Below are 25,000 nucleotides of genomic sequence, written 5' to 3' on the forward strand. Positions count from 1 at the left end.
TGTACGTACCCTCTCGAAAATGTATGCCCAGTGATATCACAGTGATATCATGATATGTAAGTGTAAGTAATAGTTTTTCCTCGCCTATACTAAGTATTCATTTGTTTTGCAATGTCTGCAATGACCTAGGATTCTTCTTATCTTGTTCCTTCCTCCCGTTCCCTATTTTTGCATGCTTAGTCCGTCGCCTGTATCAAGGAAGGTAATAATATTATTATAATATAAATCTCTTTAAAAAAATCAGATCTGATCGGCATATAATTATATCAGGTTATTCACAGTAAATCGAAGAGCCTAAGAGCCTTGTCGCGCCTTGACTTTGATTTTGTGTTTCTCATTTTGTTGCAATCACTACTTATCCATGCCGGTTCCTTTTTTTTCTCCTCCCCTTCTCCCTTCCTTGCCGTGGTTGGCTAACCCTCTCTCTTTGTATTGGCCGGTGTTCTCACTGTGCTATGAGATGCTGTAATAAATAAATAAATAATAATAAATAATCCATGGCATGATGCCACTGCACGATCTAGACTATGTCCTTCAATTCACCAACGCCAAAGCCAATAATGGATTACAGTACAGCACCTGACATTCTGACGACAAGGCATCATACTATCGAAAGCGCCTACGAAAATTAGTGGTCATTAGGCCCCCGGCCCCGGGGCCCCGTGTAATATGGCGGCATTTTTTGAGCATTTTCGGTACAATCCGCGAACCCAGCACTTTGGGCTCGTGATGCAGCATTTTGGGGGAAACGGAGCACTTGGCCGTTGTGTATCAAAATAATTAATTGAGAGAAGAAAAACTTCCCAAACAAGAACGTCACTTCCGCATTCCGTGGGTTAGCTTCTTGTTGAGTAGTTCATGAATTGTTTATCATGGCAGATTCGAGCAAGTCTCTTATTGCAAGTATCGACGTTGCCTAGCTTCATTCCATTTCAATATCACGCAGAGTGCGAGACGCCCTAACAAAATTATTCTCCCTAAAGCAAAGACCACATCAAAATCGTTGTTTCTCTTCCAAACCTCCCTCTTATGGAACTGCCTCCCACCAAGACTAACTGCAGAACCATCCATTATTGTTTTCAAGAATGAGCTTCGCAAACTCACTTGCAAACATAGTGCTTTGCTCTCCGGTATGCCTACGCCATGTACATAACCCCCCCCCCCCGTGTGCTCCCCAACGCATTCCCGCTGCACAACTTTTCACTACTTTCACTTTAGCTCATACGTGTACATGTACATCCTTCAAAGCGGTGAACCCCTTGATAGGCGACAAGCCTCTGGGTCATCCTAATAAAGATATTATTATTATTGAGTATTTTCTGACTCACTGGTTTTGACGGCGTGTGCTGAGGATGACAAAAAAGTGAGCATTTTCGGCAAGGTTTGGGAGCATTTTCGGCAAGGTTCACGAGAATTTCCCAAAAGCATTTTCGGCAAAGTTTCGGGCATATGGGGCTGTTAAGTGATGACGTCACAGTTCCTTCGATACGCATAGCAACGATCCCACTGGGGACAAACAAAAGTAGCGTCGTCTCCACCGAACCAGTTGTCAGTGGCAACATATAGGAATCGTGTACATTTCTTCGTTTCTTCTTTGCTGTTTTCAGTGAGTGTTTTGTTTTCTCTTTTTCCTTGATCTCGACGGCGTTGTCGTGCTCATTACCTTACTGAGACATCTCTTGTGGCTGTAGCCAGTGTCACGGAGGATTTTATTGGCGTGACGAGGTAGATCGCCGAGATCGAGCGTGAAAAACGCTCTGCATTAGTAGCTCCTGTAGAATGTCTTCTGGGATGGCGTATCCATGGTCAACAAAGCCAAGGTGCAAGACAGCATAACAGATCGTGTAAACGATGTGAACTCCAAAAGGTAAACTCCTGAACAAGTGGAAAGATATGTGTATTTACAAACTCTCTCTTCATCCATCGATTGCCGCTATGCATTGCATTTTGTCTTCACAGATAATCTGGACAAATAAATTATATTGTAACTAGAGAGTGCAATCGTGCACTGCTTGGGGCCCATCCCAATGTCATCACATGGCTGTGGTGACTAGTGTATACCTGGGAGAAGTTTCCTCAACTGAGACGGAGTGTAGATGGATGGATTATGAGAAATGCGAAGATGTGGAGTAAGTTGTGTCGAAGAAATGTGTAATAAAATAAAATTTACTTTACACTCAAACATACACTGTACATGTACATGTAACATCATGATAATGATTCCATCTTCATTATCTCCGCAACAGGTACGCCATACGCACCGAATACATGGTGTGTGTGCACGTGCGCGCTTGCGTGCGCGCGTACATGCACACACTCTCATGCGTGGCCGAGTTGGCCGGATGAACAGACCACGCATTTGCACGAGGTGTCCGTCATGTCATTGGAGTGCTGTACTTTATGACTCGGGCGTAGGAGGGGTTTTGGAAGTGGTACGACCGAAGGTCGGTGCGGCGGAAGGCCGTGTTGGAGGGGGTCCGCCCCCCCCCCCCCGGGAAATTTTGTAAAAGACACAAAATCCTGCGTTCTGGGAACTTCTGGCACACTTCTGGCGCAGTGTGCAGTAGAGTCGAGTACAGTACTCAGTACGACTGCAGATGCATAACAGATCTACGAGTACGAGTCTAGAAAAGGTCTGATGCGCATATGCAAATATCGCTGGATCCTGATTTTTTATTACGGTTTTGCACGTTCCAGACGGACCACACTTTTCGAAAAGTGGTGCGGCCATGATCGTACCAGTCGTAGCGGGTGCTACGCCCCTGTGACTTTATTCCAAAATAGTATGTCGTGCCCCTGTCAAATGGAGTTTGTGTCTATGCTCCGCGGGTATCGGGCCATGACGCCACACTGCAGTCAGCGCTGGAATTAAAATAGCACTTCATGGATTATTTTAACTAATTTCCTTTGCGTTTACTTTGTTGAGTCCGTGGCTTCATTTCTGTGTTCTGTTATGATTGGCCTCTGGAAATAATCGGAGTGGATGTCATTTTTTGTCATATGTGTGTGCCTTGTGCAACAGGTTCAAGGCTAGATGCACTTCACATTCGGCGTGGGATCTCGGCGTCTGGGACCTGATAACGTCTTGGTTGGATGGGTGATCAAGGATGATACTACTCGGCACACCAATGTACATGTCAATGTAGTTTTTACTTTTTCAGAGCTGCACTATTTACGTCTTGATGCTTACTTCGGTGCTAGTGTCGTGTCCGTGTGTCGCTACAATGTCATTATCTGTATTGTATTCCGTCTGCTTATACATGTGTCTTTATGAAGTGTTTGCCGTGGCGGCGATGTGTCTTGTCGATCAATAGTGTTGTGAAACCTATCACTATTCTTGCTTTGCTGGCTACTCGCTCGCTCCGCGCCGTGCACGCTACTAGGTCTTGTAGTATATAGCTCGATGCTTTGCATCGATCGCTGGTTGTTGTTGTTCTTGTTGCTTCTCTGTTGTTTGAGCTTGGTCCTAGAGTGAAGCTTTGGTCTTCTTGTGTGGTGAGGGTGAGGAATGGGTATCTGGACTCCTGGTATATTTCCGTAAAGAACCTGGAATTGTAGAATCCTGAGAGTATGTCTGGCCCACTCCCCGGTCATGACATTAGCGTGTTTCCCCCGGATTATTTCTATTATCCTGCGTGTTCTTGGGCTGAGCGAGCACATGCACGAGTGTGCAGCTATAACCCTGTGTATCTTTGGTTACACTTTGTTCTGCAATGCATGTACCTTGTAACAGTCTGTGCTTGCACTGCTTTGTGTGGCCTGCGTATTTCAGGACTATTCAGTGCATCAGACCCAGGTTGGTTTGGTTTCCGGATGATCTCTTGTTGCGTCGCTCTGTGTTTTGTATTAATCAATTTTTGGGCTTGAGAATTGAGCTGGTGTGTGGTTCCCAATATGAAAACATCATGCTGGTGCTCTGTGTTTCGATTATCGACTGTCCGATCAGTCACGATTCATTACCAGAACGGTCAATACTGTAGTCTCTTCACGTGTTTGTGTTTTCGCCGGGGGAATTAGCGGTGACGTTGCACATAGAACGGCAGTGTTGCATCACTGGACGACCCTGCCTCTGCATCTGACTTCACTTCCCCAGGATCTGGTGCAGATACACCAGACAGTCACTTCCTGTAAACACGCAAACAGCAAAAGAAGAGATCCCGCAAATCAGGAAAAACCATTGCGGAAAATATCGAGTAGATCATACACCATTCAATAATCTGGAGTAATTACAGTGAGACAAACACTTCAAACAGTGCTCTCTCTCTCTCTCTCTCTCTCTCTCTCTCTCTCTCTCTCTCTCTCTCTCTCTCTCTCTCTCTCTCTCTCTCCATCCTTCCAAAATACCCTGTAACAATTCCCTGGAATTATTTTATTTTATATTCTCAGGACATCATTCTGAACAACTTCTTCCATGGGTCTTCAATCACCACGGAGGGCGAGAATACAGCTAAGTCAGGGCAGTCTACGAGAGGTGCGGGCTGTCATGGATATCGAGGCTGATATTGTGCCAGCGTGAGGGCAGAGACAGAAAGAAGACACTGATTTCTTGAACAACTCACCTACGTATAATCGAATCCACAGGGAGCGCTCGTACTTTGATCCATCAGGAGGCGAAGAATCTTCAAAGCACTCTCAAACACGGAGTTTTACAGTGGGCAGCCAATTTCACAGCCATTATGAAGGCCCTCGACGACTACAGGAGATTTGTAGAGGAAAGAACAAGGAGTAAAGAGCGACAACAATCGCTTGACGAAAAAGCAAAGAAAAACTGCTCTCTCTCCAGTCATTTAGATGCTGTTGCCCTTCACAACTGGTTCCATCCAGAGGACGCGACTTTTGTTTGTCCCCAGTGCTCTCCGTTGCTATGCGTATCGAAGGGGCCGTGACGTCACACTTAACAGCCCCATTACCATGAATACACCGGACCGCGGGGCCTACATTGTAGTGCCAGTAGTAGTGGTCATACCGATAAGTAGATCATCGCACATCGAATAGCCGTACCTGCGACCCTGGCATTGCACTGGCAGAGGTCCGCAAATGCATAGCAGCAGCTCTTGCTAGCAGGGATCACCAGGAAATGCGTGGACAGCTAGTGCATGCCGACACCTAGATCTGCGTCCACACGACGACAGCTCCCCAGCATGCACTCCGAAGAATTCTAGAAGAGCACGTCATTGATTTGTAGCTCCTGGCCTGAGTCCTGACCCAGCTTGTGCATGTGGAACGCTCTGTGATTGTGAAGTACAATGTCAATGCAGACTACGTAGCTGCACTGCTTTCAAGCAAGTAAAGTTTCAGTCACACTTCACATGGATCAGTGAATGACTCATTCGAATTAGGTTGTCGTTTCACGTTTTTGTAGGCTGTTTCTTCAGCTTCCAGAGTTGGTGCAGTGATATATCGACACGGAGAAACTGAGTGCACACCTATAATATAGGGAACTTCACAGCAGTGTGCTTCCCTTCCCTGGCCGTACCGTGTCTAGCCCTTTATCTTAGTCAAAAAGAAATCTCTCAGAATACTTTGTGCCTGGACAATGAGTACTGCAGTCGTGGTCGTCGACAGTGACTCAGACAATGAAGCCCTGTCCACGGCAGGAGACAAGGAGAAAAGAAAGAAGATGATAGATTCCTTAACGCCGTATGGGTTCGACAAGAAACGGTACGCTGTTGTTCGTGTCTGTTCTCCACATTCGGTTCAGTATTATATTTTTTGTATTTTGAGAATGTAAATGAATCGGGTTTGCACATCCTGCTGAGAGGTGGCTTAAAATCATGTACAACGCTGCTGCTTATGCACTATACTAGCTTGCAAGCCAAAATCCAAATGCGCGTGTGCCTCGCGAGACCATGTCACCTCAAAGCCACGATGTTGAATGAATGAGAATCGTTCTCAGTTATTATTAATAATTATTAATTTTATTCTTATTCACTAGTTGGAGTAGAAAAGGGAGTGTTGTGGAATTATCCACCACCAGACCAGCGCAAGGATATAAGTTGGACTATAATTATTAATTTCAATTCCAAAATGCACAAGGAGTGTACAGAAGAAAAAGCATGACCTCGACCAGGCCAGAAGCAAGAAGAACTGAACACAAGATATTGAAAACCCTTCTCCTCAACAAGCTGCATCACGTACAACGCAAAACAACTGGCTGCACCAGCGCGTGCACCAGCGCATGCACCAGCGAAATCAATATCGAAAGTACGTATCAATCATTACATTCAGGGCTCACCACGACCATACAAAGCGTCAATAACGGTCATTTGGATTTGACCAATCAGCGCACGGCAAAACGGGCAGTTTCTTGCAATTGTGGGGTGTTTTCTGAGCTTAAAGGGGAAGTTAAGGCAAAAATTAAAATTTCACCAGTTGTAGTCTTCGGGGTGCTGAGTCGAATGGTCTTGGTCCGAGAAAGCTGAGACGCTCCCTTCCTACTTGAATCCCAATCGAACTCGCGCACTTCCACCGAAACTGGTTGACTGCGCCCTACGAGATGGGGATTTGTATGCAAAATGTCACTAAAAGCGCCATTTCGTTCTTATAAAAGCACGGATGACCGCGATTGGCCCATATGTTGTAGTCTTTTGGACGCTGAGTCGACTGGTTTTGGTCCGAAAAGGCTGCGATGCAGCGTTCCTCCTTTATTCCCAATCGAACATGGTTGAACAAGCGGTCACGTGCTCCTGCGTACACCAGTCACCTGGTCACCGTGCCTGCAGGGTACAACTTACAGCCTGTTTTGACCTTTTTTGGGTGCAGTCCTGTCACTCGAGTTGAACCTTGGTGTGAAAGTTGTCGCCTGCTGGCGTGGTGACCAGGTGATTTTGGCACCCAGGAGCACGTGACCGCTTCTTCAACCATGTTCGATTGGGAATAAAGGAGGAACGCTGCATCGCAGCCTTTTCGGACCAAAACCAGTCGACTGAGCGTCCAAAAGACTACAACATATGGGCCAATCGTGGTCATCCGTGCTTTTATAAGAACGAAATGGCGCTTTTAGTGACATTTTGCATACAAATCCCCATCTCGTAGGGCGCAGTCACCCAGTTTCGGTGGAAGTGCGCGAGTTCGATTGGGATTCAAGTAGGAAGGGAGCGTCTCAGCTTTCTCGGACCAAGACCATTCGACTCAGCATCCCGAAGACTACAACTGGTGAAATTTTAATTTTTGCCTTAACTTCCCCTTTAACTTGGCTGTACTCGTTGGTATTAGACATTAGGCCATTGTGGATTCGTGTTCAGAAGGTGTGTCTTTGGAGGGTTACCGTCTCGAATTTTTCGATTTGGCCTTCGTTTGCCTGAGATCGGATGGTGAAATCACTCAAACTTGAAGACGTGCGAACAAGTGAATGAAGACAAAATATAAAAATCGGAGACGGTTAACCGATAGAGAATTCCAAGACCTTGAAAATGAGCTATCGACGGTGAGAATCGGCCAAGTAGAACCGCTGAAGCACTTTTTTGAAGACATCAAGGTCGGCCGCGCGCACCAACAAAACCAGGCAGCCGTGCGCATATCTGCAAGTGCAACAAGAAAGGACCGAGGAGACAGCAAGGGTTCCAAGTAGGGGTGAAACAATTATACCGAATACTCGAGTACTCGCTCGGTTTTTTTCAGAAATAATCGTACTCGGAATAAATCAGAGTACTCGTTCATACATGGTACGTGCATTTACCACAGAAATCTGCAGTTTCAGAGCAGCAGTCGGAGGAGAATGATGTACAGACTGTGTGGTGAACATTTGTTCACGAGTAAAGAGAGCCCAAATGACCCACCAACCAATATACCCGAGAAAATGACTACCACTCGGTTCAATCAGGGTTGTATCATGTGATTTTAAGGCCCTCGGTGTGCAATTTTTTAGGAGAGGAAGAATACTCAAATACTCGAATATTCGATCGGACAAAATCAGAGTACTCGAACTCGGGATCTCAATGCCAACTTTCACCCCTAGTTCCAAGTGAAGAGTTTACCTTCGTGTTGACTCAAGCTAAGGACTCAGGCCAGTCAGGGATCATACCAGTCACTTGTCATCATGGTCATGACTAAGAAATTCAATAGTGGCTAGGAAACTCCACACTCGCAGGGTGAAAGCAGCGAGGTCAAACAGAAAAGAGTTTGCCGAGCCGTATATCAGGAAACGCTGAGTTCAACTGACAACATTGGTTAGCTAGGAGCGGCAAAATCGTGTAGATGCCAGGACTCCAGTATCTCACGGACATATCTTGGTAGGCATGCACCAGTGGATGGAGAAAAATGACCAAGATGGCTTGGAGAAAGGACGTCTTCTCCTCGTGTCTTTCCCGGCATCAAACAACAAGATTCTCTTCGGCACTGGCCCTTCGCTGCACAGACAGGAACTCTACTGTACATCCCTGTACATTGATCACCACGAACTCGGGTGCGTAGCCGCTATGACTGCACCAACGCTGGCCTGCGCGGCAATCGCCATGTTTCAAAATGGTGGTCGACGCTTTTTGAATTTTGTATGGTCGTGGTGAGCCCTGACATTACGTACAACATGCGCAAGAGGGTTACTCTACTTCAGGAGAAGTCTGAAGAAAAATTGACTGTCACCACCAGGACTCAAACCAGGGTTTTTAAAATTTTTATTATGCATTTGGCTTAAGCAAAGACTAGCCAAGCTTGCTTGGTGATGTTAACGCGAAAATGCTGATACAAATAGTAATAATAATGCACTGACGCGTCGTCGTCAGCGGTGGTAAACCGCCCACAGATTTGCACGTGCTGAATGGGCTCAGGAAATGAACGCAGTGTACTGAGCATTCGGCGCGGCATGGAAATTAATAGCAATAACGTAAAAGCTTAACCTAAAGGTAAAAGAGCAACAGCAACAGAAATACAATAACAAGACACAGCTGCTGAGAAGTGCATAAGACAGCATGTTGTGGCAAATTGGCAAGAGGAAGCAGACGCAGGCAGAATAGGAAGAGTCGTTCGCAGCGCGGAAATTTAATTTAAAATTGATCCCAGCTCAAAGTCTTCTGGAGTGTTTGAAAATATGCCCAATGCATTGTAGGCTGGAAGTTGCAAGAAGGGCTATAGTGCGCCTTTTTTTCAGTGTTTTATCACTATAGCCGATGCATCACTACCAGCGATATCACGTGTACATGACATACAACTATACATACACGTACACGACCCCTCCCCCCCCCCCCCCCCCCCCCCCCGTGGTTGGCTATAAAAACCCTGCAATCGCCCACGCAAAGTGGTCATTGGCTACCCCAGCCCTGTATTGTTTGGAATAAAATAAATAAATAAATGAGGTGCTAGACTACTTCCACGTCGTGGTGTCTGTAGATGTGTGCATGAGAATGACACCGTATTGCACACTGTATTGTGGAAGTGGCATGCCTTTCAGGTGCACGTCCACGCACTTGCGTGCCGCGTATATCACCATGGCCGCTATCATTACAGTGCGGGATGCATGTTTTGATTCTGGTATGCCTGTGTGCATCATGGTTTGGATCCGTGTCACAGTTGACCGACGTCATGACTGCTCTCGCACAGACCGTGTACTCCTGATAGCGACTACGTGTGGACAACCACTGGGTGCATTAGCGCTGCACACATGCATGCACGATGCAAGTGAGCGGTTTCGCCAGCTACTACAGTCAGACCTTGCTTAACCGCACACATCCGTTTTCCACGAAAATATCCGGATAGGCGAGGGAACTGGATAATCGAACACGCGTACTGTATGTATGCATGACAATCGGTAACCAACGATTTCTTTTGGATGGTGAGGTATCCGGATAAAAGAGGACCGGATAAGCGAGGTCTGACTGTGGTACCTGCAGGCGCATGAGTGCACCTAGCGTATACATAAGCGGACCAAAAGGAGTTTCAGAATTTGGGGGAAAAACGACATGGTTGGCCGACCTGAAACAAGGTTATTATTTGTTTTGGTCTACTGATATTTTGACCAGCGAGAATGCTATTTGCTTTTGATATCTTGTTCTGATATCACTTCATAGCAAAGAAAAGGACCAAGGAACTACAAGCAAATTTGTTACGCTATAATGTCCACTAACACCACCAGTTACTTGACAATCAGCTCATGCGATAACATTGCACGGCACCGACCGACGGTACTGACGTTTTACAATTAACTGCATGGTAGGAACACCACTGCTCGTCGTGGTCATGTAGCTGAACAGTTTGCTCTGTCGTACGTGCTTGCCTTTTCCTGCTGTTGCTGTGACAGGGTGCTGGAGGCTGTGCGCAAGTTTACCAGCGTGGAAGAGGCGTTCTCGTGGCTCATGGAGCCTGCGACTGTAACAGCTCCCGACGTGCCACACTATGGTATGGACTCAATTCCAGTGAAGGGCCGTGCTTTAAGTGTGACTCACTGTCCATGCCCATGGCAGTGTGGCTTAGAGAATGCATGGCCGTACACTGGATTTTGTATGTTGTATCCTGGCATATATACCGGCATGGTCGGCACCCGCTCTTCATGTTGCCTGATGATTGCGAGAGCATGAAACTTGAAGTAGCAGCAAACACGCCTTGATTGTCCTTGTTGTTCCGTTCTATGTTGTATTTACAAACAAGGCCAGTTGAGGCAACTCCCACACTATAACTCAATAGCACCGAATATATAGGCCCGCTCGTAGAGACTTCAGTTGTGAATGCTGCTAGCATGCCATATCTATGGCCTTTCCCCATCAAAATGTACGGGACTCGGAGTTACGGGCATTTCAAAGTTCTATGGCCTTTCCCCATCAACATGTACGGGATTCGGAGTTACGGGCATTTCAAAGTTACGGGCAGTGCCCGGTCCCGGACCGCCCAGATAATCGAGGTCTGAGTGTAGTGTTTCTATAGGTTCTCCAATCCTTAGCCTAAATAAAGGGATTCTCCCTAGAGGGGGCCCTCTACTGGGTTGCTCAATGAAGTCCAATCTTGAGAGTCAAGTTAGCGCCTTGCACCAGCTCACAGCCCGCTGTTGGCGGATCCAGGGCTACGCAGCGTCCGGGGTGTACTTGACCCGTGCCATCGGATTTCATTGTGTGTGTGTGGGGGGTGGGGGGTGGAGACCGTGCATGCGTGTGTGTGTTTGTATGTGTATGTGTGTGTGTGTGTGTGTGTGCTCCGTACTGCAAAAGCTAGCAGATAGTCCCTTCGCTATCGTTGCGGCAATGGGCATGTTCGAGGTTCAAGGTTTTGTGTGTGTGCGTGCATGCGCGCATGTGTGTGTCTGGGGGTCTGTGTCATCTGCTTGCGTGTGCCTGCGTGTTGCGTGTACCTTACGATTGTGTGTTTGTCTGTGCGCGTTGTAAGGCGTGTCTACTATGCTGAGCTTTGATGGCGACATGGAAATGTATGTATCCGGAGCCAGCAGTTCACTACAACTAGGAGCATTGCCCAAGGCAGGTTCTCATGTGCCATTCAACCCGACCTTGGTTGACCTTTGCCAGAGCAGTGTCGACGGAATCAACAGCGGCATTAGCAGCACCAGCGTACCGCTATTGACCAACAGCTTGGTGTCGAGTAGTAACGTGCAAGACGCTATAAGGCGCGGCGCAGGAGTTGCTGCTTCCACTACGGCCATGGCGATGTCACAGCCCACTCCGCTCGTGTCTGGTAAGAGGCACTGTAACTGCACACACACACACACACACACACACACACACACACACACACACACACACACACGCACGCACGCACGCACGCACGCACGCACACACACACATGCACACACACACACATGCACACACACACACACACACACACCACGCACACACGTACACACACACACCACACACACACACACCACACACACACCACACACACCACACACACACACACACACACACACACACACACACACACACGCACACACACGCACACACACATATGCACACAAGGCAGACTTTGCCTGTGCTTATGGTGAAGTAAAAGAAAGCTAAACACACACACACACACACACACACACACACACACACACACACACACACACACACACACACACACACACACACACACACACACATGCGCACACACTCAACACATAGTGGTGGGCAAATTTATCAGCCTTGTGAGCCGCTAAATGGTATCATCCTGGCACAAGCTGCCTGCGTATTCGCTATCATTGTCTCAATGATGGGAATGTGTGTATGTGCATGCGTTCACATGTGTGCTCTCTTCTTAACGGCAGGTGAAACGTTGCGTGGAGTTCAAGCAGTGGATCTCACCGACTCACCCCCACCGCTGCGGCCAAAGAAACGTGCACATCCTCATGTTGCAGCCACTTCAAGTATCCGGCCGACGCTGTCCTTCGCTGCTGCTGCTCATCACGAGCGCTCCAGACAGAAAAAGCCTCCGTCCGAACGGTGTCTCGCATGCCGAATGTCCGTTCAAGCCAAGTACGTGGTCGAGATGGACTTCTGCCGGCACAATGTATGCGTGCCGTGTCTCCGCGTGCTCGTTGAATCGCACGCCGATCGCTCCAGATCCATGAAGCGCCTCCAACAACTCGTGAGTCGGGCGCACGCGCGCGCGTGTGTGTGTGTGTGTGTGTGTGTGTGTGTGTGTGTGTGTGTGTGTGTGTGCGTCTACCACCTTTGGTGGTTTCAGGGTTCATATACTTTCTGTTTAAAGTATACATACCTGTTAACCATGGACTACTTCTGGCTAGATTAACTTTTGTGTAATCATGGTGCTAGTGAAGCTTGTATCAGATCCACTCTGATGTAGCCACCCACACTAGTAGCAAGTATTACCTTCACTGGGGGCAGGGGTAACTGCAGTTGGATCCCGGGACGGGTACCCTGATGCTGTCAATCCTTTTTCTGCACCTTGTCCTCACCCACTTACTGAGGTGTGGTGAGCCCATAAGTGGGATCATTTTCAAGTCCACCCAGAGTTTTGGGGATTTCAGGGGGTGTCGGCTGTTGGGCGGTTCTATAGCCAATTGAGTCATCTTTCCAAGATTCCTTTTGAGTCTCTCTCCCCTCTCCCGGGGAGACCCACGCGACCAGTTTTGGCAGTGAGCAACAAGTACAAGTGTGTGTGCGTGTGTGTGAGAGTAAGGTTTGTTTAGGAGGATGATGGTGGTTACGAGGTACTACGGCTGTGCATCGAGAGCCGTGCAAGTCTAGAACGCTGAGTATGCGCCGTTGGTTGGATTTCACCTGCGCAACCGTACTACTTGACGAGGCGCACACAGAAATGACTTGAACATAAGCACGTGCCCGTGCAGAGCATGCGGCTTGTGCTTCAGCCGAAAAACCTCTACTTCTTGTAGTAGGTGGAGATGGGGTTCTCTGTGATTGTGGCAATATGTACAAACGCAAGACGTTCAGAAGCGAATGTCCTGTGTAAATGTGCTCTGTGTAGAAAGGAGCTTTCCTACATCTACAACCCACCTACAAATGAGCTAAAACAACTGTAATTTACAGAAGAAAGTCAGAAAGACATACCCGTATGTTAATTTTAATGCGCAATCTCACGCACGCGTCGACGCGACAGACCCGTTCTACTGCTGGGCTCTGCTGCATCGGTGCAGGCATGAGATGGACGATAGCGCATCCCATTCAGTGTTCACGCTGTGCCCACGTCGCGTGGAGCATCATCTCTTGCTGGCGAGAGGACTGGACAGCGGAGCAGGTGTCTGGGTGGTCACGCAGAGTTCCGTACCATTGTGAACTTGTGTAACAAAGCTTTGTTGATGTGTTCTTTGCAGTGGCCAGAGCAGTTTCTGCCCAAACTGCCGTCGTCGTCACCCCAGCGGTTGCGACATAGCCCGGTGACTCGCCGCACATCCTTCCTTTTCGCGAAGAGTGGCAGTCCCTTGCCATCGCCTGCACCATCACCGTCACCACCCGTACTGACGCTCAGTGCTAGCGCTAGTGTGGACACCATGGTGGATGGTGATAATCTCTATACAGCCTGCGCGTCCAATCTGCTGGTCGCACCGTTTGAGTGTCCCGTTGGTGGCTGCAGGGCGCCGATTTCGTGGCCGCACATCGAAGGTATGTGCGTGCGTGTGTGCGTGCGCGCGCATGTGTGTGTGTGTGTGTGTGTGTGTGTGTGTGTGCACGTGTGTGGGGGGGGGGGGGCATGTGTGTGTGTGTGGACGCGTGTGTGTGTGGGCATGTGTGTGTGTGTGTGCACGTGTGTGTGCACGTGTGTGTGTGCATGTGTGTGTGTGTGTGTGTGTGTGTGTGTGTGTGTGTGTGTGTGTGTGTGCATGCGCACATGTGTGTGTGTGCATGCATGTGTGTGTGTGTGTGTGCGCGTGCGCGCATGCGTGTGTATACCTGTCTGTGTGTCTGTCTCATACAACAGAAGTGAACCAAATTGAACAGCAGAAGTGTGATTTGATACTGACGCATGCTTAAGTTCCGACAAATCCGTGCCTTCTTCGGAATGATTCTGCTATCTGCCGTTTCATGTTAGGGATCTTGCGGCTGGGCCTTTGCTGTTGTGCCATTTGGTGGAGAATCAAGCTGGTGCTTCTCTGTCTGTCTGTCTGTCTGTCTGTCTGTCTGTCTGTCTGTCTGTCTGTCTGTCTGTCTGTCTGTCTGTCTGTCTGTCTATTGTGGTAAGAGTTTGATTATCCTCACGATGCCGTACCAGGAAATGTCCTTGCAGAAGATTTATAACATACTAAGCACCAGAGTAGACAGCCAAACCTCACAAGTGTCTCCGCATATCGGTGTGTGTGTGTCTGTGTGTGTCTGTGTGTGTGTGTGTGTGTGTATCAGCCTTGCAAGCTGTTGAATGGTGTAATCCCAGCACAAGTTGCTATGTCTAACATAGCTGTTCGCTATCATCGCTTCCGCGATGGGCATGTCTGAGGTCTGAGGTCTGAGGTGTGTGTGTGCGTGTGCGTGCGTGCGTGTGGTGTATGCTTACACGTGTGTGCGTGTGTTTATGCGTGCGCGGTCGTATGTGTTCTTGTTCACACGCTCGCTCACAGATATACTGGGCAGCACAGCGTGGCAGGAGTTCACGGAGCAATGCATGTCACACTACATTGAGCTGACTGATCTCGGTGACCAGGCCAAAGAGGTCTGGGTACCATGTCCAAGGTAAGTACCCCTTTTATGTACGTGTTTCTCTTTTTTCTTTTCTTTTTTCTCTTCTTCCGTGGTTGATCTCACCCTCTCTTCCATTCAATTGGCTGTCTTGACATTCTACGAGGTGCAGTAATAAATAAATAAGTTTTCTTGAATAAAGTATACACAAATGTCGATTCAGCTTGTCTTATTGATTGCGGTTATCATTGTTGATTGCGGTTATCAAATTATTGTCTCCTCGCCGTTTGTTTAAAAATATTTTAAATCTAGATACACCCAGCCTCAGATAGATATTCTGAATCATACGCTGAAAGCACGTTTTCATTGCCGTAGTGTCGCCCTTAATGTATTTTTTCTTAGACGGTGTTTGAATAAAGTATACACAAATGTCGATTCAGCTTGTCTTGCGGTTATCGAATTATTGTCTGCTCGCCGTTTGTTTAATAAATAAGTGACAGACTCAGAGTTACTCCTAGCCTTCTACATGGTGACATTGGGTTCCCGAGTTGCATCTACTGTAAATTTTAGGGGGTAATTTTAGGGGGTAATTTTTTTGCGTTTTCTGAATCAGGACCAAGTCTCGATGAAATATTTCAGCGATCCGAGTGTCAGGGTTAGAAAAAGAGCTGACTAATACTGTACTGTACATGCAAAATTTCAATTGGCGTCGGAAAACTTTAGCGAAAACACTCCTTTCGCTAAAATCGCTGAAATATCACCGGCGCTAAAATTTGCCGTTCTACAGTATGTGTAAGTGCGAAATGCCTTGAACCCGTTCAATGGTCCCATCCCTGCCGGAATTCGTATCTCTTAACGTAATCATAATTATCGGTCTGGTGCACGATGGGTTTGTGTTTGTGCACGTGCACGTGCATTCGTATGGGTGTACTACTTATGAGCGCATGCATTGTTTGTCTGCGTGTCACTATCTGTGTGCACGTTTCAACCCCTGACCTATTTTTGTCAGTCTACTACACGATGGGTCTGTGCACGTGCATGTGTGTGCACGTGCATTGTTTGTTTGCCTGCCTGTCACTATCTATGTTCACTTGTGTTGGCCTGCTTGCAGCTGCCAGCAACCACTGAGTGCGGACGCCATACCGGTCACGTTACCCGATGGACAGGACATCTCTAAGCTGAGCGTCTTGGATATGAAGGTAGAGCTACAAAAGCGAGGGTTGAAGCGCTCCGGCGGTCGTGCCGCACTGCTAGAGCGCTTGCGAGTAAGTGTGTTGTTTTTCGCGCAGACTTGGGAATGCCTGTGATTTTTGTTCTTGGTAGACCGTGTATGCCCTGGTGTGTGGTGTGTCCGGTGGTGATGCTGGTGCTGGTTTATGCGTGGTGGTGCTGGTGCTGGTTTATGCGTGGTGGTGTGTGTGTGTGCGTTCGTGTGTGTGTGTGTGTGTGTGCTTGTGTGTACGTGTGCACGTGTGTGAGCGCATGTGTGTGTGGGGGGGGGGGGGGGCATTTGTAGGGCCGAAACGATTGCCCATTTTGCCTTAACGATTAACCAATAACACTAACGATCGATTTATTGGTTTTACCGATTTTCCGAACAAGTTTTATACGTGTCATGTTGGACATCAGTAGACTGCAAAAACAAAATTTGTTCAACTATGTACAGGTACGTAGACCCGGGTGCTCGAATCAGAAACGATTTGACAGGTGTGAAATTTCTCATCTGTAAATCTCAACAATGTCAGAATATACTTTTGGAGAGGCGATGGAACAGGGAAGAGAGTCTGGCTTGGCCCACCCAGCAGGAATTCAGAACCTGGGTGCGCTACAACACAGCTTACAGAACGCAGTAAAATTGTCGTATTTCCTTCGGATTTTTTATTTGAAAATTGGGTGCTCGAATCAGAAACAGCGAACTCGTCAGATCGTCTCCGATTCAAGCACACGGGTCTACCATCGTCTACGCTTCTTATGGCAGTTGAGGGCAGGGAGTAGTAACTTACTACTTCGTTTTTGAGAGCAAGATGGTCAGCGGAGCCACAGATTCAGCAGGTCTTTGGCAGCACCGTCCCGTAGACCCACATCCTCGAATCAAGGACCCAACAAAAAGTGGGTCGCGAGTATTTCAAAAACCATTTACCGGGCAGAGCTGAAATTTGGCATACCGTTAGCGGGCCGTATGTTGATGGTAAAGGTGAAAACTGAACGAAATCGGAATAAGTTTAGGTACAATTTCAAGCTGTTTCTGTTTTGGTACCCTGTGTCTCATTCGAGCACCCGGGTCTACGGGTGAAAGATCCACACAGGCCCAAAAAGACCAAAATGAAATTTGCAACGTGATATGAGCAGTGTTCCTCTGCCATTAGGCATCAACAATCAGTCCTCTGTCTTCTACAATGGAGAAGGCCGATGATCGACTCCGTCAACATGCCTGAGCGCCTGCCAACATGCCTGAGCGCCTGCTGTCGCACTTTCGCAAGTTACCTGTGCTGAAGAACGACGTGACGGGCTTCGTTCCAGCACTGGTCGTCGCATTGTCACTGCGCTCAACATTGCTGGTAGTCGTCGTTCCTGTCGACTGGGTTGCTGGTCCTTTCCCTACCGCAGCGGCGTACAGGTCTTTATGAGCAGAAATCAGGTGCTAGAACAAGTTGGTTGTGCCGCTTTGACGGACGAACTCGCGGCTGCACAAATTGCATCTCACTACGCTATCAGCTTCCTCGAAATATGCCCAAGCTGGCGATCTCTTGGTCCAACTAACTTTCGTTTTTACAGGCGGCAGCATTGTCACTGCTCTCCTCGCCAAAAAATCAAAAGTAACTGTAAGTTTTTGACAAGAACTGAACAAAATAGAAGGCCGGCAGCCACACTCACAGTTTCGCTACAACCTAAAATTATCAAGCTTTCCGGTTGTTATACTTTCCGGCTACGCTGACTAGTGCAGTGAATGCGCGGAGTGTACGACTACAAGTACAGTACCCAAAAGGATCAAGCGCTAGCGATAGCGCGCAATGATTGTACGGACCTACACTACTACAGCTTCATGCACGTGTACTTCGACGTTCATGTACAGGTGCGCATGACGCGCGTGCAAGATGCCATGCATCGCCTACATGCACTGACGTCATGACCGCTCTCGCACTGTACAGTCATAATCGTTATCGATCATAACGATTATCGATTTCATCCATAACGAGTGATATACGAGTAATCGGTATAATCGCTTCGGCCCTAGGCATTTGTGTGGGCATGTATCTGTTTCACTCTTTGTTCTGGACAGTAGCAGCATCAGCCATGGGTAGGGATTTCAGGCGTTTTTTTCTGAGCAGCGCTTTGCTCCAACTAACAAGTTTTTCTGAAGCATCTACTTTGAAGTATGTGTAAGGACTGTCCACAGAAAATTTGAACGGAATCCAAGCAGTATTTCCACAGTTAGGAGCATTCAAACATAGCGCACCAACCTTGATGAACACACATACAAATTGGATCTGCAGGATGGCACAAAATGGAACTCCCATACTCCCTAGCAACACCATAGCAACAAATAAACTTCATCCGATCGTGGCCAAGCTTGGATCAAGGATGGCCCTGGCTGTGACGGAACGGAAGATAAAGTTTTTTTTCAAAATTCCAGATGACCGCAACAATGGCGTCCTTAGCAACGGCCCTAGGAACAGTATATTTCACGCATAATTCAACATGGTAATAGGTGAAATATGACAGAAATACAGCAAACACAACATTTAAGTTATACTGTATAGCAGGAAATTTTCGGACGGAAATATTTTCGGACAAAGCCGAATTTAAAACTTTCGTAAGGATTATATTTTCGTACAGTGCTGCATGCTAAATGCACGTGTTTGCATGCAGTACGCATGTATAGTGTACATATTTTCACATGAACAAATTTTAGTACGGAATTAATTTTAGTACAAAAGAGGCCGTGTACGAAATCGTACGAAAATAAATTCCGTCCGAAAATTTCCTGCCATACAGTAGTATGCATGTGGGAAACTAGAGGAGTAGACAGCAAGCTCTGATGTCACACAGGGCCCGTTTTCGGCTGCAACGAGTCAGAGACGCACATTAGCAGCACAACGATCATACTAGAGCGTAGAGGCTATTGAGTATTGTACATAGAAGTCAGCCAGCGGTGGGTATTTATAAGAGATAATTTGAGTAAAAAAACAGCCTGGAACAACTATGCAAGGGCCTGTATGACACATGGAAGATTACGTCTGGTGCCACACACAGGGTCAAGACCTGCTATGCCGGGTGCGGGCTCGAAAGCGCCATCATTTGCTGCGCCGGCATCAACATCAACTGTTGCTTCAGTACTGACATCAACGGCTGGTCCATCATGGACATGAACTGTTGCAAATGTCCACACCTCAGCACGTACGACTGCTCAGGTGTGGAAATTTGATAACACTGATATAATTTTCCAAACTTATACAAGTCATGCAATTTGCAATCCCTGCAGCCCACAATTGTCCTTGCAGTTCAATGTTTCTTTCTTGGACAAGATACGATTTTTCGTTCAGTGTGTGGTTATCTGCTTTACAATTTGATTGAGAGGCAGTATGACTTAGTAATTCACTGTGGTCGTCACTTGCCTTGTTCTTCAGCAATTTTCTCCACTCTCTGATGCGCCCGATTTTGTGTTCCTGGCAATTTTCACATCGTCTCAAAATCCTTTCCATCCACGGCCACGGCTGCAACTAGCAAAATCAAATTATGCCGGGCTAACTTACTTGGTATAATTTTTACTTCTCGCCCTCAACGAGAGTTCAACTACCACTAGGCCATTCCTCACTTGCCCGGGACAACACCATGAACACAGAGGAAGACGGAAGCCAATCGTCTTTCTTCTCCACCTCCATACTGTGTAATGGCGTTCAACTTCAAAACAATTTCCGCGAACGATCGCGACCCTTCATGGCCTCTCAACCAAGCTACCTAGCATAAATCGATGCCGTAGAATCTGATTTTGACTGCCGCTTGAGCGTGCAAGTAAGGCAAACACGTCAAAAGCGACGTTGAAATCTACAAGAATCTATCGAGATGCGCAATTTCGACACGAATTCGCTGTGTGAGGCACCAAACAAAAGCTTGAAACCCACTCTTCAACGGTGTGTCGATAAAAATGACCTAAACTCACTCTGAAACCTCAAATTTACGCCGAAGAGCGCTCCGCTCCTCTGTGCCATGCCTGTCATTCAAAAAGCATGCAAGTGCGTCAAGGCACTTTTGCCCCCGCAGATCACGTGACTGAAATCCCCACCATGGGGCTAGAGGTCAAGAACAGTGCTGCTCAATGAAATCCGGTTGCGTCAGTCAAGTTTGCACCTTGCACCATTGCGCAGCCCAGTGTTCGCAGGTCTAGGGCTGTGCAACTCCCGGCGCTTACTTGAGTAACTCGACTGGATTTCATTGAACGGCACTATACTAAAACCAGTATGCTGTCGTAGCCTCTTTGCACAACCTGTGGCTTGTCGTTTCTGCTCTGTTTCTCTTCCGTGTTTGAGTGCAGGGAACGCTGAAGCGAGCGGCCAGCGGTTTTTTTTGCGAGCCACCAATGCTTCGCTGTACAAATCGGTTGTGCCAGTTGCTGGCATGCCCGCTGTGCTCTCATGTGCAAGCTGGCACTCCGTCTCCGTCGTCTAAGGTTAGGGATCTCAGCGCGTGCAGTGTGCAGGGTGTTTGTGCATACATTGCGTCATCGAGTTTTGAGTGCAGCTCGCGGACATAGCAGAAAATGGCGACGGTCGATTTTTGACACTAGCGGAAGCGGTGGACACCAGCGGAATCGTCATCTTCATCGTCGTTCGAACATACTTTGCGATTCCTGCCGAAGGACAGTGTGGCCAAGGCGATATCGCCCCGGTCGATTTTCCTATAATTTGCCATGCGGCAAGAACCCACTTCAGAGAAGATTCAGTCAAAAATTCAGACGTTTTCTCCGGTTAGATTGTCCTAACTTCGATTTTCAGTGCATCAGCCATCGTAAAGATCGCCGCCATTATCACTCAGAGAGACAGTTTTTTTCGAAATTAATCAGTTGAAGAAGTAGAAGAGGTGTTCACGCTGCGTCCAAGAGTGAAATATTGTGCTCTTTGACCCTCCATAGTTCCTCTGAGAGAGTGTCTGGGAGATAGGTAGCTTGGAGATGGCCGTAGAACGTGCTTTCCTGGACGCAACATTCAGCCATTTCTACTGTCTTCTTCAACTGATTTATTTCGAAAAAAATGTTGTTTTCCACGGTTTCTGCACTGGACGCGTTTGGGATCGAAAATCTCACCTGCGCAGACTGGCTGCGCAGTTCACGTGCTGAGATCCCTTCTAAGGTGAAACAAAGGGAGAGAGAGAGAGAGAGAGAGAGAGAGAGAGAGAGAGAGAGAGAGAGAGAGAGAGAGAGAGAGAGAGAGAGAGAGAGAGAGAGAGAGAGAGAGAGAGAGAGAGAGAGACAGACAGAGAGACAGAGAGACAGAGAGACAAAGAGACAGAGAGACAGAGAGAGACAGGGACAGGGAGAGACAGAGACAGAGACAGAGACAGAGACAGAGACAGAGACAGAGAGACAGACAGAGACAGAGAGAGAGAGACAGAGACAGAGAGAGAGACAGAGAGACAGAGACAGAGACAGAGAGAGAGAGAGACAGAGAGAGAGACAGAGACAGAGAGAGACAGAGACAGAGAGAGACAAAGAGAGACAAAGAGAGAGACAGAGAGACAAAGAGAGAGAGACAGAGAGAGACAGAGAGAGAGACAGAGAGAGAGAGAGAGAGAGAGAGAGAGAGAGAGAGAGAGAGAGAGAGAGAGAGAGAGAGAGAGAGACAGAGACAGAGACAGAGACAGAGACAGAGACAGAGACAGAGAGAGAGAGAGAGAGAGAGAGAGAGAGAGAGAGAGAGAGAGAGAGAGAGAGAGAGAGAGAGAGAGAGAGAGAGAGAGAGAGAGAGAGAGAGAGAGAGAGAGAGAGAGAAAGTTACATTTATAAAGACAGTCTAACAAATGAGGACTGAGACCTCTACAACAGGGTTTTTACGCCTGAAAGCAGGTGCATGATTTTAACAAGCAGGTTGTCAGTTTACATTTTATGCGCAGATGGAGAAAAAATGCGCAGAATTTTTTGTAATGAGATGAAAAGCAGAAATAATAAGAAAAGATGAAATCAAAGCCTGCTCACAACCCCGCCCAGCCTTGCGAACTGGGTATGGTGGATTAAGAACCCGGGTTCAACACTCGAGCAAGCGCTCTCCACTCAAGGTGTTCACAGCAACTGATAAGAACTCATATGGGGAAATTATAGAAAAGAAATAATAAGATAAAGAGAATAAAGAATAAAGTCGCTGTTTTCTTTTGTACATTTTCTTGACTTTGCTTCCTTTCTTCGACTTGCTTCATCAGATTCCATTGCTGGATTTTTATTTTTTTTCTTGTGGCGGAAAGTATTCATGTATCATGCTTCTTCACTATGCTTATTGGAAATTTCACAGAGTGGTAAAAAATCTCCTGTTCTTAGTTGCGATAGATAAGCGACAATTGCGATAAAACGGACCAAGTAACTGGTGGTGTTAGTGGATATTATAGCGTAACGTGTAGCTTATTGGTCCTCTTTTCTTCTAATAAACGTGTTTTTTTTCCCGGATGTGCCTTTATCTTGCGCAGGGCCGAGCCAGCGCTGCAAGCAAAGTGGCTGTAAACTGCCAGACACACACCGCGTGTCCGAGCGCACAGCTGTTCAGTGCCATTGTGCTCTGCAAGCGTCTTAACACCGTACTACATCTGGACACCAGCACCGACACGGCTCTGGCGGTGGCCGCCAAGAAAAAGAAGAAGTGAGTTTGTAGCGGGGGCGTCACGCCCAGCTCCATAGGTGCTTGCTAAGTTAGAGGTAGAGGGTTCAAAAGTGGCCGGCAAGAAAAAGAAGAAGTGAGTTTGTAGCGGGGTGTCACACCCAGCTCCATAGGTGCTTGCTAAGTTAGAGGTACTGGGAACTAGTCAGGCCTCGACTTTTCTAAGGAATCGTAAGTGAGTATTAGGATTCAAAAGGTATTTAGGGTTCCAGTGGGAAAACGCTGCAGAAGGAGGAAATGGGGGCGCACATCACTGCCAGGCGCCGAAGAACGGAGCGCCGAAGAACGGAGCGCCGAAGAACGACCAGGCTAGAATTTGGCCAAGTACAGCATACCAATGTATAGCCGGTGACTCAACTGTGCATAGACTGTACTACAGTAAAACCTGTAACTAAAGACCACCGTGACTAGCGACCAGCCTGGTACTACAGACCACTTCGCCAAGCACGAACGGTCTCACATTCATATCATGCTTGTGCGGTGCAAACCTCTGACTAAGGACCACCTGTCACTAAAGACCGCTTTCTCTGGCCCCAAGGGGTGGTCGTTAGTCACAGGTTTTCCTGTACATGAAGATAAGAACGGTCTCAGCTAGGAGGCTGACCCCCCCCCCCCCCCCAGTTCTTTGGTGACCGGCGATGCTGTATCTGTAGAGAAGAGTATACCAGCATATCCTGGAGTACAATGCACTGACACTACTTGTATTCGTTTAGTACCCATCATATGCTAGCCAAGTCACGTACTCACTCCTATCTTCCTTTGTGTGTCTGTGACTGTGTACCTGTGACTATGACTGTGTGTCTGTGTGACTGTGGCTATGTACCTGTCTCTATGACTATGTGTCTGTGTCTGTGTGTCTGTGTCTGTGTGTCTGTCTCTGTGACTATGTGACTGTGTACATGTGACTGTGACTGTGTAGACCGCTTGTGTCTACCAGTAGCGGTATCGGGTACAGTGGCAGCCAGCAGGAGAAAGCAGGTGGGTCTAGTCGCGAGGCAGACGAGGCACGGGAGCGTGAAGTGGAGGCCGACAGCCAATACCAGAGCGTGATCGTCATGCTGAACAAGAACCTAGTGGCGTGAGTTTTGGGTGCTGCGTGTTGGGCTGAGGTGACTCTATGCATGCTGTACTAACGAAGCTCATGACCCTGTTAGCAGCAGTGCCATGGCACTCAAGCTGCCTGGCTATTGTGAGTTGTTGGTGTTGTGTGCTGGGCTGAGGTGAGGTGACTCTATGCATGCTGTACAGTACTAACCAAGCTCATGACCCTGTTAGCAGCAGTGCCATGGCACTCAAGCTGCCTGGCTATACTCAGCAGGCCTTTGGATGTTTAGTCAACTCTAGCCCTTGGCGGATTATGCTCGGTAAAGTGCTGAATTATGCTTTCCCTTATGCCCAAATTATGCCAGTGATTATGCTACATGATGCTGGAATTATGCCAATGATGCCTATGCTATGCTGCGGTCCCATCTAATGGTATGGTGAACTCAGTACAAACAGTGGGTATTGCGATCGAGATGGGTGGAAGTGCGGCAATGTCATGCGTAGGTGGGATCAATGCATGTCCGTAACACATCCAACTTGACTAAGGTAAAATGTAGTTTGCACAGGACTGATAGGAAGGGACAGAATAATCACATAAAGAATGGAAGCAATGGGCAGGTCCGACGCGCCCCGTGTGGCCTTACATTAGCACGAAGATGCGGAATGTTGCATGATGTGAAGGCTGACTGAACATGTTGACGTTTCTCAGTGTCCAACTTTTCTAAGCTTCTCCAGTGCTAGCCTTCCACGGTTGTACGGAAGCATGACGGTGGCTTGTAGACTATCCTCTAGCATCCCCTTTTGTGACGAAGAGCATGCAGCACTCAATATGAAATCGTCTTCATATAAGGAGGCAGATATGCCTGTTTGTTGTACGACTTTAAATAAATCCAACCAACCAATAGAGAGAATACTCGCTCTGCAGCAGCAGATGATGTAGTTGCCACCACTCCAGCCGTGACGACCCTCTCTGGTAATCCTGGGCTGCCACCAGGTAAGCAGGCGATTCCTCGCCCAGTCCGGCGATGATCTCGTCGTCATCCAAGACGAGTAACTGGCGCAGGTCATTGACCAAGGCAGGGTTCACAT

The 25,000-nt window shown here is 47.7% G+C and overlaps 1 protein-coding gene and 2 long non-coding RNA genes across 3 annotated transcripts in view; 2 read left to right on the forward strand and 1 right to left on the reverse strand.

Moving 5' to 3' along the window:
- Positions 1 to 1,483: 1,483 nt before the first annotated feature.
- Positions 1,484 to 3,476, forward strand: LOC135818054 (uncharacterized). Its single transcript, XR_010553617.1, has 3 exons — positions 1,484 to 1,867; positions 1,960 to 2,129; positions 3,023 to 3,476. It is a non-coding gene; the product is annotated as an uncharacterized LOC135818054 (long non-coding RNA).
- Positions 3,477 to 3,980: 504 nt separating this feature from the next.
- Positions 3,981 to 4,882, reverse strand: LOC135818056 (uncharacterized). Its single transcript, XR_010553618.1, has 2 exons — positions 4,560 to 4,882; positions 3,981 to 4,125 (listed from the first exon to the last, which is right to left on the reverse strand). It is a non-coding gene; the product is annotated as an uncharacterized LOC135818056 (long non-coding RNA).
- Positions 4,883 to 5,258: 376 nt separating this feature from the next.
- LOC135818051 (uncharacterized) overlaps positions 5,259 to 25,000 on the forward strand; it is a gene marked incomplete at its 5' end in the record, with an annotated part of 41,460 nt that continues 21,718 nt past the window's right edge. Inside the window, 10 exon segments of the mRNA XM_065331372.1 lie at positions 5,259 to 5,661; positions 10,232 to 10,329; positions 11,308 to 11,610; positions 12,185 to 12,504; positions 13,712 to 14,000; positions 14,951 to 15,062; positions 16,120 to 16,273; positions 20,542 to 20,676; positions 22,680 to 22,849; positions 23,787 to 23,945. Of these exon segments, the coding sequence (XP_065187444.1) occupies positions 5,537 to 5,661; positions 10,232 to 10,329; positions 11,308 to 11,610; positions 12,185 to 12,504; positions 13,712 to 14,000; positions 14,951 to 15,062; positions 16,120 to 16,273; positions 20,542 to 20,676; positions 22,680 to 22,849; positions 23,787 to 23,945 (1,865 nt within the window).

Source organism: Sycon ciliatum, chromosome 5 (genome assembly GCF_964019385.1).
Source record: "Sycon ciliatum chromosome 5, ocSycCili1.1, whole genome shotgun sequence".
Classification (NCBI taxonomy): domain Eukaryota; kingdom Metazoa; phylum Porifera; class Calcarea; order Leucosolenida; family Sycettidae; genus Sycon; species Sycon ciliatum.